Source organism: Chamaea fasciata, unplaced genomic scaffold, assembly GCF_029207755.1.
Source record: "Chamaea fasciata isolate MVZ Bird 193981 ecotype frontalis unplaced genomic scaffold, bChaFas1.0.hap1 SCAF_11, whole genome shotgun sequence".
NCBI classification, from domain to species: domain Eukaryota; kingdom Metazoa; phylum Chordata; class Aves; order Passeriformes; family Sylviidae; genus Chamaea; species Chamaea fasciata.
In genome coordinates, this window is record NW_027094096.1 from 5,840,765 (window position 1) to 5,855,067 (window position 14,303).

A 14,303-nucleotide genomic window follows, 5' to 3' on the forward strand; every position below is an offset into this window, starting at 1 on the left:
ATAAATTTCTCACTTGGTTCTTCTACCAAAAAAAAAAAAAAAAGCCCCAAAAGCAAAAAGTCACGCAATGTCTAGAAGAAAAATGCAAAAACCTGGAAAGGCTAATCTAGGCAATTGAATTTACGGCACTGTTTGATGTTAAAAGCCAGGGACTTGGTAGTTGTTCTACTTTAGCAAACCATGTTGCTAACCCAGCTACTTCCCGCAGGTGAATTGCCTGGTTCTTACAGGAGGTGCAGCTCTGACATTTCCCCCCCCAACTCTTCACTACTGTGGTTTTTGTTTCCTTCACAGGTACCACCTACCTTTGCTGTCAGATGTGAAACAGATTAAAAGGTTTCGTTGAGTTCAGAAATGTTCTTCTCAACTCAGATTTAGCTTAGATGATTTTCATTTCTGTTATAGACCTGAAGAATGGTAGCCCAAAGGCTCTTCTGATTTCTCTGACTGGGATTTTTTTCTAACTAAAATATTATGGTCTAATAAGATTTAATCTCTTCCTGCAAATGCTGATTTGCTGATGTCCTTAGGCCATCACAGCTACAGTAGCACATCTGCCATAAACATACTGACCTCTTTTGGAAAGGGACTTTGCCTCGTGCTGTATGATCCTATTACAGAGCTGCAGAGAATACATTCCATTAAATACATGTTTTAAAAACAGGTTTCTGCTGAGTGTCACAGAATGGACTTGACCTTTTATCAGAAAGATACACTGCTACAAGAGGATTTTCCAGATTGTTTTCCAAAGAAAGACATTTTCTGCAGATTTGAGACCTTTGTAAGATGATGGTGCTCATTTGGAAAACTGCCTTTTGTAGCAAATAACTTCTTCAGTTCATAGAGAGCTGTAATGCTTTGGGGGTACCTTGACTTTCTGAAGGACTTGGAACTAGTTGATCTTTGATTTCCTTTCAATCCAAGTCATTCCATCCTAAAACACTGCTTTTCAAGCAGCCCCTTCACTTCCATACACTGTTCTAATGAGTACTTGACTGAGTAGCCTAGACAGTCAATTTGCAAATGGATTAAATGCCTTGGTCTTGCAGAACAGCTCTCAGACTCTAACCTGACTGTCCTGAATCCCCCAGGCCTTGCTGTGAGTTCAGCAGGGGCTGCACCATGTCCTGCTCTGGTGGCTGGGGCTGGCTATTGGCCATGTGCCCTTCTGAGCACTGAGTCTTGTAGAGCAGATGCCCGGGGAGTGACTGGCCAAGAGCTGAGTGTGTCCAGCCAGTGGGGTACTGTGGTGCATGTGTTTGTGATACTGTATGTGAGGATTCCATTTGGGTGTGTATTTAATGAATTCTGGGGGGTCTGTTTAAGGAATGACTTCTAACGGTCCTCTCCTTGAAGTTCCTGAGTGATATTGGCCAAATTGCCTTCTCTGTGTGCTGCACTATTGAAATACATGGGTATGGATGTGCTCTCCTGTTCTGCATAGGGGATCTGAAAGCCCAAGGGCTTATGATGCAGTGTAGCATTCACATCAGTGAGCTCAGGCTCACATCAGTTATTTTCCCTTCCTTTTTTGTCTCCTCTTTTGGATCAGCGCTCTGTTCAGCATTGTTGGCATGCTTTATTTTAAACTACCTGGCCTCACCTTCCCAGGAGCTCAGAATAGCCTGGCTTAAACATCAGCTGCTGGGGGTTGAGGCAGTGAGAGAAATCCCTGGCCGTGTTTCAGATTCAAAGTAGGAGTAGACAGATTTAATCTCTAATTAAGAGGACAGGGAGAAACATCCGTTTGTCTGTTCCAGAGGTGGCAATTTGGAGATCTCTGCTGGCTTCTCTCTCATCCCATACTCCGAGCCACAGCGTATCTTTCTCCACTTAAAGCAAGATGAAACAAGGCACTTCTTTTGTCCCCAGCAAAGGCTGTACAATTTTGTTTTCAGGTCTTTTTGTAGTTTTTGGTACGGAGGAGACAGACCACAATGCCTTATCATGCATTCATATGGGAAATTTTAACGTTGCAGTAGATTCCTGGCCTTATTTTATCTTGCAGTAGATTGTTAGATACAGCAGGGGATTGAGTTTTGCTTCTAGTTCCAAGTCATACGTGTCCTGATTAATAACAGGGAGGAATCCTCTTAGAAGAATTTCTTTTCCTAGCAGTGGAGGTTTGTGGTTGGTGTGATTTACATCAGTGTCCTGTTTCAGCTTGCCTGCCTGATGGTTTAGGTCTGTCCCTTACAGCTGAAGGAAGTCTGTAGTTCAGTAGAAATGCAGTGCATCCACAGCATCTTTGTGAAGACTTTTCTGTCCTGTTGCATGTAGCATTAGGAGTTTTCCTTTTAAGGAAAGGATAGGAGAAAAACATTAAAAGTTTTTCCTTTTAAACCATTAAAAGTTTTCCTTTCAAGCTCTTTATGGGATGGTTCTTGTATTTTTGGCAACCTAACCTAGTCTTCATTTTTCTGTGGAAATAGTCTTTTTTTTGGTACTAAATGCCTCAGCTAGAAGAATTGATATTATTCAAGCATTTATAACGTACTCCCTTGATTCTTTAGATGACTTTTAGAGCTCTTGATAGATTTTTTTAATAAGGGTGAAAAATAGCACCACCACTCCCCAACACTGCCTCTGCTATTTTTGTCCTAGACTGCAAGTGCTGCCGCTGAAGCAGCTCTGGATGCACTGGGTGGTAGGGGACCTGCACCTGTCTTTATTTGCAGGATGAGACTTTTCACAGGGAGCCCCGTGTTTGTTTCCATGACCTGGAGTCTCCAGGACTGTTGGAACCCGGGAACCTTCTCCCTAGATAACCATGATGATGGCATGAAATGTGTCATAGTCTTGTTTTAATCAGGATTAATTCATGAAGACCTCAGGCATTACCAGTCTTCCACTTAATACGGGCTTATAATACAGAGCCTCTTGAGGGGCTGGTGCCTTGGAGAGGCAAGTTCTTCAGTCTTAATGAAGAGGAGGTTAAAAAGCCTCTTCCACCTTCCGGGGGAAATGGGATATTTATTCCCCGAAATGACTCACGGTGTGAGTGCACCGGTCATTGTTTTCAGGGGCTGTGTTAGGCAGAGTTACTGACTCCAGGATTTTTGCTGCCTTTATTTCTTTGTGAAGTGCATCACATCAACTTGGGGAATGGTAATGGAAAATGTCAAGCCACGTTCACTTTTTTTTTGGTAGTGTAGGAATTAATTTTCAGTGTATTACTTGATTTTACAAATGTGGATCACTTTATTTTCTTCACAGTAATTTTAAAGACATGAAAGGAAGAGTATTGTGTAACTAATTTGTTACAAAATCCTGAACTGTCATCATTTTAATTTAATTGCAGTCAAGGTGAATATTTTATTTCCTGTTTGCGTTGGTTTAAGCCTTAAAGCAACAGGTAAGGTATGTGACAATCAACATGGCCATTTTTGGTTGTTGATTCTGTGGCGTATTCTGGAACTTCTGAATTTGCTAATGCTGGTGTATATAAACCCTCAGCTTTTGTTGTCACAAATCATCAGTAATTTCTGTTTTCATTTGGCACCTCGGTCCATTTTGATACCACACCAGCCCAGCTGTCCTGGGTTTTGGAGTGAAATCACAAATGCTACTGCTGCAGCCTCTCAGCTCCACGCAGCACCTTTCTTGGTGTGTGATTAGAAAGCCTCAAGCATTCTTACCTTGTCATGCTGCGTTATCCCTCCCTTTGGCAGTCCTAATTCTCCCACTTCAGGGGGGATCTTTCTGGCTGAAAGCTGTTGTATGGCGTGCAGTAATCCAAAGTTTTGCTCCTGTTAGGACTCAGAGGTTTTGTTTTTCCTGTGTCTTGAGCATGTGGCAGATCCATGAGAGCAGACCTGCTACATTTTCACTCTGATCTTATGAAATATTTCAATTTACGGCTGTCAGTGATAGTCTGGCAGGTTTGCTGGGACCACACTCATCCTTGAGCAGGGCTGTTTCTGTGTGGAAGCTCTTCATGGCATTAGAGAACGGGTTTTTTTGTTTTTTGCAGAAGGGTCGCCCTTTCCTGTGAGTTCATGTGTCTTTTTTCTGGGATGCCTGGTTAGCTGTGCCTGACATCCTCAAAGCCAAACACAATTTTTAGATTTGTAACTTTTGCAACTCCATTTCCAAGAGCACCCTCCCTTTGGAGACATGTGCCCCAGATGCTCTGTATCATGAATGAGTCTTCTCTGTGTTTCTGTGGAAACTACAGTCCTGCCTTTTCCTTCACTTGCTCCGGTGGTGGTGGAGGATGTCTCATCCTGGGATAGAATCACAGAGTACCAGCTTGGAAGGGACCTCACAGATCATTTGTTTCAACCTTGTCTGGCAAAAGCACAATCTAGAAAAGATGCCCTAGCAGCCTGTCCAGCTGAATCTGAGTTGTCCAATGCTGAGGAACCCCCAAATTCCCTGGGGAGATTATTCCAGTGGCTGATTGGTCTCTTTGGTCTCTGTGAAATAGGATTTCTTATTAAATTTTGTGCTCAGAGGCAGGAACCTGCATGGAGCTCAAACCTGTCGACACGGCCTGCGAAATTTCTTGCTGTAAATTCAGAGGCATTATGTGCAAATAATGTTTGACAACTGCATTGCAATACTGTGTGTTAATGACTAAGGAAATGCATTGTGCTTTGTGCTTGCAAAACTTTAGAGCACCAGACAGTTGCTGGAGCACCTATATATGACTTTCTTTAATGTTCACACTCTGGAATGAGATTGAACTTGGGCTTCCTGCCAGATGCCTGCTGGATGGAAGTGCTGAGGGGTAGATGCCCTTTCCCTAGTGCCTTTCCACCTGAAGATAATGTTAATCCTTGTCTAGCTCAGAAAGTTCACATTTTGGATTTTCTTCAGTCTTGAGTGGAGCATCTTGTCTACTTGTTTTGTCTCCAGGGGCAGGATTCAGTACAGATCCTGCATCTGGATTTTGCCATCCCAGCTTGGATACACAATGGCTTTTGTTAGATGCAGTATTTTTCTCCTCTCTGAGAGATGTTCTCATTGTTAAAAGAAAATCTACACCAGAGAAAAATTTTATTAGAGTAGACTCAGTAATATATCTGGTGTTAATTCAGGATATTGAGGTATTTACTTGGACTTGAAGCATCTGGCTTTATCCAGTAATTTGTCAGGAGTACATCTGTCAGTTATTTCTGTACCTCTTCTGAGGGGTCAGTGGTGATCTTGCCCTTCCAATTCAGACAAGGAGCCTTGGTGAATGCACCTCCCTTTTCCCAGGATACCTGACAGAGGGAATTTAAACTGGGCATTTTTATGCCTAGTGATTACACATTTTGAGCCTGTGTCCATAGTACTCAGGCTCAGGTACTCACACAGGTGGCTTTTCACATTGCTTCCATTAACAAGGTGCCTTTGGATCTGTGCATTTTGCATCTATCTCTTACTTTGTTTCCCTTCATCCTTGCAGTGTTTGATGCCTCTCTTTCAATTACCCGCAAAAACTGGGTGTAGAGGGGGCTTATATTAGTTTCTGTGGAGGGCATCAGTTTGCTCTAGCCCTAAGCCCATTCAAGCTTTCATTTAGCCGTCCTTGTAGCTAGGTGAAGTGCTTACTGTCTCCCAGATGGAATAAGTGCATGGATTATATGTCAAAAGAGTCCATTTACTTCTAATTTTTTCCCATTTTAATGAATAGTGATCACATGTCTCTTTTGAGCTCAGTAGAACTTCAACATTTCATATGTTGGTAATGTTCTTGCTGTTCAAGGCAGCTTTGCACATATTTAAAAACTCATTGAGGGAGATATTCTTTTGATCCTAAGTGCAAATGTTATCCAAAAAACTTCACAGAGATTGTACCATTATTTTAAGCTTTCCAGCTTGCTTTTCTATGCAGGTCTTTACCTTCCCCTTTGCTTCAGCCCTCTGGCCCACCCCTTTTAAAGCATGGGGAAAGCTGGACTTGCAGGGTTATCTTCTACCAGCTCTCTGCCAGAAATTACATCCCTTTCCTCTGCAGTAAAATTCTCAGTGTGTCTGCACTGTCATATGCAGCCGAAAAGGTTGACTTTGTGTTCTTTACTAAAAGCATTAATAGAAACTCAGCTGACAATATACTTGAGTAAACAGTGCCGTGAGGGTATTGTCCAAAATTTAATCATTGATTTTCTTGTGTGTTGTTTTCTTTAACATAATTCCTCACAATAACTTCATTGTTCTGTGGAAAACAGCAGATTTTGCTTTTGTTTGCCTCACAGTAGGGAGAAAGAATAGAATATGAAAGTAAGAAATCTGATGTTATTTTCCCCAGAATTGTTTTTGTTTCTGTTTCACAAGTGACTTAAATTCAGAGCAAACTGTTCAGTAGGTGAGTCTTGACAGGTGATGTCTATACCACCTGATTAAACCTTGAGGAACGTAGAGAAAATTGACATTACATAATTCAGATCAAAGGAAAAATGTTTAAACTCATAAAATTTTGAAGGAAGAGGCTGTTCTGGTGATCTACTAAATCTGGTTGTACAAATTTGGTGATTTGAGTTGAAGAGCTGACTATGTACACAGTTTCTTATAAAAGTTGTATGAAAATGAAAATACAGAAAATGAATGTTAATGTGGCAAATGTATTTTTAGTAACTTGCTGTCTAAGAAAGATCATTAGTGAAGGTCACCAGTCATTCTCAATGTCTGTGTTGTGCAAGACTCGTACGGGGACTGACAAGAACTGGTACTCCAGCACTGGGAGTTCACCACTGTCTTGGAGTGACCGCTACTTACCTTGGCATGGTAGTGGCTTTTAAACAGTCCCTCAACAGCTACTGAAAAATAAAACTAAATGTACCTGAGTCCTGAACAACCTGGTTGATTTTCCTAGCTGACCCTGCTTTGAGCAGGAGGTCAGGCTGGAGACCTCTGGATCCTTCCAGCCTGGCTCATCCCGTAATCGTTGTGTGTATAATCGTGTGTGAGGGTGTAACCGTGTAATGTTTCTGGACGGTTTATAAAGAACCGCTGGGCGATTTCAGATGTTGCTGTAATCAATTTTCACTGTGCTGGTTTTCTTTGCCCAGTCTGCCACGAAGAAGCCGCGCAAGTCTCCGGCGGACAAGGGGCGCTCGGACGCCGGAGCTCGAGGAGCCAGCCGGGGCAGAGCCAATGGCCACCCGCAGCAGAACGGAGAAGGGGACCCTGTCACCCTCTTCGAGGTGGTTAAGCTGGGAAAGAGTGCCATGCAGGTAAAACGTCTGCTTGTGTTCCTCCTCACAATTCCGTGTGTCCTGACTGGAGTCCAGTCTGAGCTGTGCTTTTGTAAACAGGAGTATTTTCTCATGACTGCATTGGTCCAACAGACTGTGTGTGATAAAGTACAGGACTGAGTGGGCTCTGATTGAGGGCTGTCATGTGTCCTGCTGAAGAACAAGAGACCTGGCAGAAAGTCACGTGTTTCAAATTCTCCATTATTTTGTTCCTTTCTCCCAAGTTAAAAATACATGTTGATATGAAGCAGGTCATTTAAGTATATCCTGTAGCAAGCTTTCTATGGGCAAAAAGTGTATGAAAATAATGATGAATCCGAGCATCTTTTGTTCACTTGTTTTTTCAAGAATACCTGCTCACACCAGCAGTTTGGAGTCCTTTGCACTAGAACTTGCATTCCTGCTGTCCCCATCAGGACAGCAGGTGAAGGCTAAACTGTTTCCCTAGACTTCCACTGAGTCTGAGGGAAAACACTGACACATCCTGAAGGCAAATTTTTCAGTGTAAAATAAATAAGATTGTCCTAGTTGCCTCTAGAAATGTTTCTTACTCTTATGTTTTGATCAGGTCAGAGGTCTTTACAGGATGTGTGGGGCCAGGTGAGTCGCACCTCAAGACTCTGCACAGAGGATTGGTTTTGACAGTGTTGTGTGGTTTTAGTAAGCTGCTGTACTGCAGCTCTTGATTTTGATACTCTAAGGAGAAACAATGGGCCCAAAACACTCTTCAGCCCATGCAGTCCAAAGCCAACTCCTGCTCTGAAGGACTGTTTAAGCAAACCTCCTTTACTTTGCATTTCTGCAACAAAAGACTTAGTCAGTATCAGTTAGTTTGTTTTGATGCTGACTAACATGAGAAAAGTACAAATTAGGAAAATGAGGTGCTAAATCCCATTCTCCATATTACTTTAGTGTAGCTAAAAGCTAAGCCTCTTTTAAGTCCCAGAGGAATCAAATGTTTCAAATGAGTGAAAGTTGTTGAAAATTTTCTGTCTCAAATCTGTGGGAAGTCTGAGATGTAATTTTAAAGAAGTAATACACAGAAAGGAAATGAAAATTTTTGTACTTTTTAGTTTCTGTGTTTACACTTATTCGGGATTGACCCTTCTTATCTAGTAGGTGAAGACAGAACAAATTTACTCCTAACAAAGCTATGGATTCCTTATGCTTTTTTTTCCTACAGCAGAGCTTCCAACTTTGTTTGGTTTTCAGCACTTTTTCAAATTTTGTTTTTGGCAGAAATTGAGGAAACATCTGGAGTCTATTTTCTGGTTTTACTGTGGCACACAACATACAATATACTTTATGTAGTATAGTTGACTTAGATTTATTGATATTTGCAGAAGCCAAATGGAAAGGAATGAGCAACTGCTTTGATATTTGATGACTCTGTGTGTATGTGGAATTGACTCTGATACATTTTATCTATTTCAAGAGATGCCTACACAAGTCTTCTGCAGATTAAATAAAGAAAAAGAAATTGTCTGCATGTTTGTATTAAGAAACCTTTGGAATTCAGATACAAAGAAATTGTTTTGGGAAGTGGAGAATTTGTATATGCATGTGTGGGTGGATGTGTGTCTGTATATTCACATATACATAACTGTGTCCACAAATCACATGTGCACAGACACACACATACATTTAACGTGTGCCAAGCCTGCAGATAGGAGAAAAAGTACACAGCACCATCTAAGCAGGGGAGGGATTATACACAAACAGTAAAGGAACAGGCAAGAGTATTTGAAGGCCTGGGGTGCAAAGAGGCATAAACTACTTGAGCCCAAATTTCAGGAGTATGCGTTGCTTGGGCACCTTTGAAAAATTTACTGTTGGTAAAAATATTCTAAAAAATCCAAGAAACCCTATAGCAGGAAATAGAATGCAATTAAAATGTGATGTAAAAAATTTTAACTTGCACTTGCAGACAATCATCTCATGTGAAACCAAGGTTCTGTAAACCAAACTTATTGGTGTCTTTATACTTGTATTTTCCTGTAATAGATGAGGGATTTCGATGTAACAATTGGGGATGCTTGACATTTTTGTTTTTCATAGTTTTGGTGCAGTTTTCTTTGTTCAATTTTAGCAATTTTGTCAATATTGCAGTTTTTGATCAAGTGCCATATATTTGTGTTTGGCCGAACATATTATTTCTCGATATTTAGTTCTTTCCCTGTAATATGAATATACTTTTTTTTTTTCTAGTGCTCCTAAGTTTGCTTCCAGCAATGAAAACCCAGGAAAATTGAATTAATATATTCTGAGATTACATGGAAATCATGTGCTTTCGTTTTTGATCTATCTGCTCCTGCTGTTTGCTCTCAGAATTTTTTTTAGTTGTTAGATTTTTCTGGCTTTGGGATGCCAATTCATGAAAGTCTGTTGCTGAATTCAATTTTCACTTCTTCTAAGCTTCTCTATTTTGGTTCTCACAGCAGGATTCATTTATTGCTTCTCTTCAGGCTTATTGCTGGTTGCTTCTTCCAGGGGAATAAAATTGGTTTAATTTTTGGTATTTGAAGTATACATAACTCCAGGACTGCTCTTTGCCTCTGTCACGGGCTGCTGCTTGTGTCTTTCGTGAACTCTGTGAATCTGTTTGATGCCCACGTTGGGTTGGTATCAGATGGTTGTCAGTGGTTTTCATTTGCTCTGTAACCTTTTGTACAGTTAGTGCTTCAGAAGTTGTTCAGTCAGCAGCTCTCTGTGTGTGAGGTGTGACATGACCTTCTGCTCGTGCTTTCTGCAGGTACATTTTCAAGTGTTAATCCTTTAAGACTGTTCATAGAACTTCTTTGGTGGTTTTTGTTTTCGTAGTCAAACATGATACTCTTCTGCTTTTTGTCACTTATCTCTTCCATATGTTTATTTTTTGGTTATATCATTTTGTGGTGATAGCTATATCCTCTGCGTTTCCCGACTCTGAACTTCCATAGGCAGAATGGTCTCTCAGTGTTTCTCACGTGTTCAGCTGCCCACTGAATGAATGAAGACTTGGGTGAGCCTCTGCTCTTCCAGCTGAGCCACCCAGGCAGAGACTGGTAGCTAAAATATTCAGACATCTCTACATTGGTGTCTGAGCCTGCTGTTAAGACGACAGGGAACTAAAGGACTTGTGATAAGATCAGATTTTGTTTAGGACTCAGAATGCAAATTTCTCAGGAGTTACTTATGGCCGGTTATCTGTAATGAAGTTTGTACTACTGGTGGTCAAACAAAGCACAGAAGTGTTCTGCTTTCTTGTCTTCAAAGGGGTTTTGTTCCCCCAGAACATCAGAGAGAATGGATCATCAGCCATTCTAGGTGGTGTTCAGTACCAAAACATGAACAGATCTGTGCCTTGATAACTCTGCAATATTCCATGCATCATCAGTCACCCTGAATTGGTGTTAGCAGCTCACTACAGAGTAGGGACTGATTTTGAGGAAAAAAAAAAAAAAAACAACTTTAAAAAATTGCCACCTCTGCTTATGCTCAGCTAATAAAATCTTGGTGTTGATTAGACATCGTTCAGAATAAATACGGCTCCAGTATATGCCAGCAAGTATTTTAAGATAAGTATCCAAGTATCTAGTGTGTTGAAATGGAATTCTTCTTTGTGCCACCAGTTTTTCCTTGTCTTTCCAGAAATCAAGGATGCACGGGGTTCCTCACTGTTCTTACCTGCGCATCTTGGCACGTGGGGATTTGTGTCCTTTGAGGTTCCCCCCCGTCCAAAAAAAAAACTGTATTTGTAGCCCTGCTTGCCTTGCCATGAGAGGTCCATCTCTGGCAGTAGGTCAGATTTATTCCTGATTAGAGCGACTGTATAACCTTATTTACCTTATGCAGGAGGAATTACACGTGTTTTTAAATAGATCCTTGAGATTAAGAACATCAGAGCAGCTGTAACTGGATTGCACCAAAAATCCAGCAGCCTGTCTCTGACAGCAGCAGTTCAGAAAGGGAATAAGGTGGCAAAAACGAATTTTGAGTGGTTTTGGGTCCCTGTGACTGTTTGCAGCTCGGGGCCACTGTGGTGTCTGTATTCTCAGTGGTCTTAAGAGAGTGGCTCTCTTTTCTCTGGGTTTCTTTTCTCCTCTGAAAGTGTTTTTTGCTGGATCACATCTCTGTGTCTCCCTCAGCTATTTCTGAAAGCAAAGTCTTTGAAGGTTGAAAATATACAGACATACATTTAGTATTAGCCATGCTTTTTGTGTTAAAGGCATGCTTTAGTTTAATTGTCTTTTATTGTATTTTAACTGCTGCATCCTTCAGCTTGAAGGATAGATAATAACTTAGGGTTTCCCCAGATTGTCTCGGAAACTCTTTAGGAGTTTGAGTATGCGGTCTCTAAAGTTTCCTGGGCAAAATGACTGCATCCATTATTAACACTTAAACTAGTATTTTCATTTTGCTAGGCAAATTTCGTCTGTAGCATAAGCTTTTGATTGTGTGGTACTGAATTTAAAGAAAAAAATCAAAACTAGGTGCATGTTTTTATAGTTGTTACACTGGGAAGAATTTAGCCACCAAATGAAGCAGTAATTAATTAGAGGAGTATCCCTTAATACCAAATGAATTTTTCTGCAGTCGTCACACAAGACTTCTTTTCCCTTGTGATTTAATAAGATGTGAGATGATTTGGCTGTTAATGTGAACACAAGTGCCAGTAGTGCATTTTGTGAAAGCATTTGTACCTGAAAATACTCATGATACTTGAAGGCAGAGAAGTCTTTTGCTCTGTAGAATGTTGATGTTATTTGAAGCATCTGGGGTGATCTGTGAACCCTTTACAAACTGTGTTAGTAATGTTTATGAGCAGTTTTGATGCTTTGCAGCATCATTCGTGCCTGTGATTGGCTCAGCTTAAGCAGACACAGCCCCTTGGAAATGGTGTAACATGTCAACTGTGAGAGATGAGCACCTGCAGAATTCTGTACCACCTTAGGAAATCTTGGTGAGACCTTTGTATGGTGCACCCACCTTCTCTGAGCTCTCAGCTGAGGAACTGCTGCTCTGAGTAGTGCGGGTCTGCTGGACAGGAGTGCCCAGCCTCGGGGCTTCCTGTCTTTTCAGTCCATTTGGAAGCAGGATTTTCCCAGTAGCTTTTCTGCACTCAGTGTAATGCCAGTTAACCTTTACCATTCTAAGATTCTCTTAAGCGAATAATTTTTTTTTTTCTTTTGTAGCATTTTTTCTCCCAAATGGTTCAATGTAACATGTTACATTGATTTCCCTGTGTAATGATATTTAATAACCAGTCTACTGCGTAGAAATATGTACTTACACAAAATGCCAAACAGATAATCCTTTATGGAGTATAAATCCCTTCGTTTTATTGGGAAGAAATACTTTGAGGATTGCATTCCTTTCCTCTCTGTACTTCAGAAAGTAAAAAGTTCCATAGGTAGACACTGCATGATACAATTTTTCCCATCTTTACTTACTGTTATCTAAAGTGAGATTTTAGGGTTTTTTTTTTTAAGAAAATAATTTTAGGTTATCAGGGAGTGCATGATAGGTGTTAGCAAAGTATGAACTCTTTCATAATTTAGAATTATGATCCTTAGAGGAAAAGAATAAAGTGCATGTCCTCAAGCTGCAGTTCATTTTTATTATCCTTATATTAGGTTTTCACTGGGTGTATATTAGACTTACCACCTGCAGTTTGGAATGCAGCCAGGCACTCATCCTAGAGTGTACTGCCCAATCTAAACTGCACATACTTTCACACATTAGGAACTACTTTCTCCCCAGTAGCCATCTGTGTAATTTCTTCAGTTTTCACAAAATTTATCCTTAGAAGGCTTTTATTCTTCTTTTAAGAAACCCAGCCTGAACAGATTCACTTAAAAAATTTATGCAGAGTGTTTTAAGTCTCTCACTACTTGCCTTTTTTCCTTTGGGTCCTTATTTTTAGTGTACTAAGTTCTTCTCACTATCTGTTAAAGTATATTTTCTACTTTTCTATTTGAGTTGCTCTTTATACAGGTTATTGAAATATTTAATTTCACTGTGCATTCCTTTGTTAATCGGTTTCAAATTTCATTTGAGTGACTTTGGGTTTTTGGCAGAAGTTGTTAGTGTAAGCTTTGATTTTTGGATTTTTTCTTACCTTGATGTAAACACATTGCACAGCCATTCTAATTTTTTTCTTTCATGTTCCCTGTAAATGAAGCATGTCCACGATCAGTTGTATGAAATGGCAAATTATTTAAAGTTCTTTACACTTGATTTGCCTTGGTTTACAGTTGACTCAGATCTTCCATTTTAATATGCACTTTGTATATGGTGTCATTTGTTTTCCCTTTTGTTTGTAGCACTGTTGCCAGATTGTTACTTAATTGAAATTGTGCGATAGCTTTTTTTGAAATCAACTTTCATTAATATTTAGTGGGACTGTGCTAATTTCCACGAGCTGGCAAGGTGTCCTCTGCAGTCAGTCCCTCTGGTTCCTCCTGCACTTAATGCTCCTAAATTCTCTCTCACTGGAGGAATATGAAATGGATTCGTAGCTGCAAAGCCTAAAGAAGGTAATAAGATCACTGGCTTCATTATTTCATTCATTGCATCTGACTCGCTTTTACTGGCAACCCCCAAGCTGCTGTTCCTCTTCAGTACCATAAAATGCTTTGGTTTATCTTTTAGCAGACTTTGAGATGTGAAGGTCAATATTTCTTCAAGTTGATTGATTTGAAGTTGTTTACTCAGACTTTGGATCTATTCTGCTACTTGCTTGACTTCATTTAGGCTTATTTCTGTAGGGTTGCTTACCTGGCATATTCTTCAAATTATGCTCCATGGTAGTTCTTAAAACAGACTCATCAGAGAGCTCATTTCTGTGAGATTCTCTTGAAAACTCTTGCAGGCCTTGGAAAATCTTTGTACTGACTCTGTATTTGTACCATACATCGTCCTCCTTTTGCAGGAAACTTTGATTTTTTTTTTTTTCTCAGTTCTCATAAGAATAGAAGCAATTTCATTAAAAAAAAAAAAGAAAAAAGAAAAAAAAAAGAAAAAAGTTGAGTCTTATTTTTTGTAATGTATCTCTATGGACTTATTGTCTGACCCAGAGATGTGGTGCGTGCATGTGTGCGTGCTTATATGTCTAGATGTGCCCTGGCAGCAGGGAGT

The 14,303-nt window shown here is 40.3% G+C and overlaps 1 protein-coding gene across 1 annotated transcript in view; it reads left to right on the forward strand.

The window, feature by feature from the left end:
- STAG1 (STAG1 cohesin complex component) overlaps positions 1–14,303 on the forward strand; it is a 165,319-nt gene that overhangs the window by 45,294 nt on the left and 105,722 nt on the right. Inside the window, exon 5 of the mRNA XM_066194137.1 lies at positions 6,999–7,163. Within this exon, the coding sequence (XP_066050234.1) occupies positions 6,999–7,163 (165 nt within the window). The remainder of the gene's footprint in view (positions 1–6,998; positions 7,164–14,303) is intronic.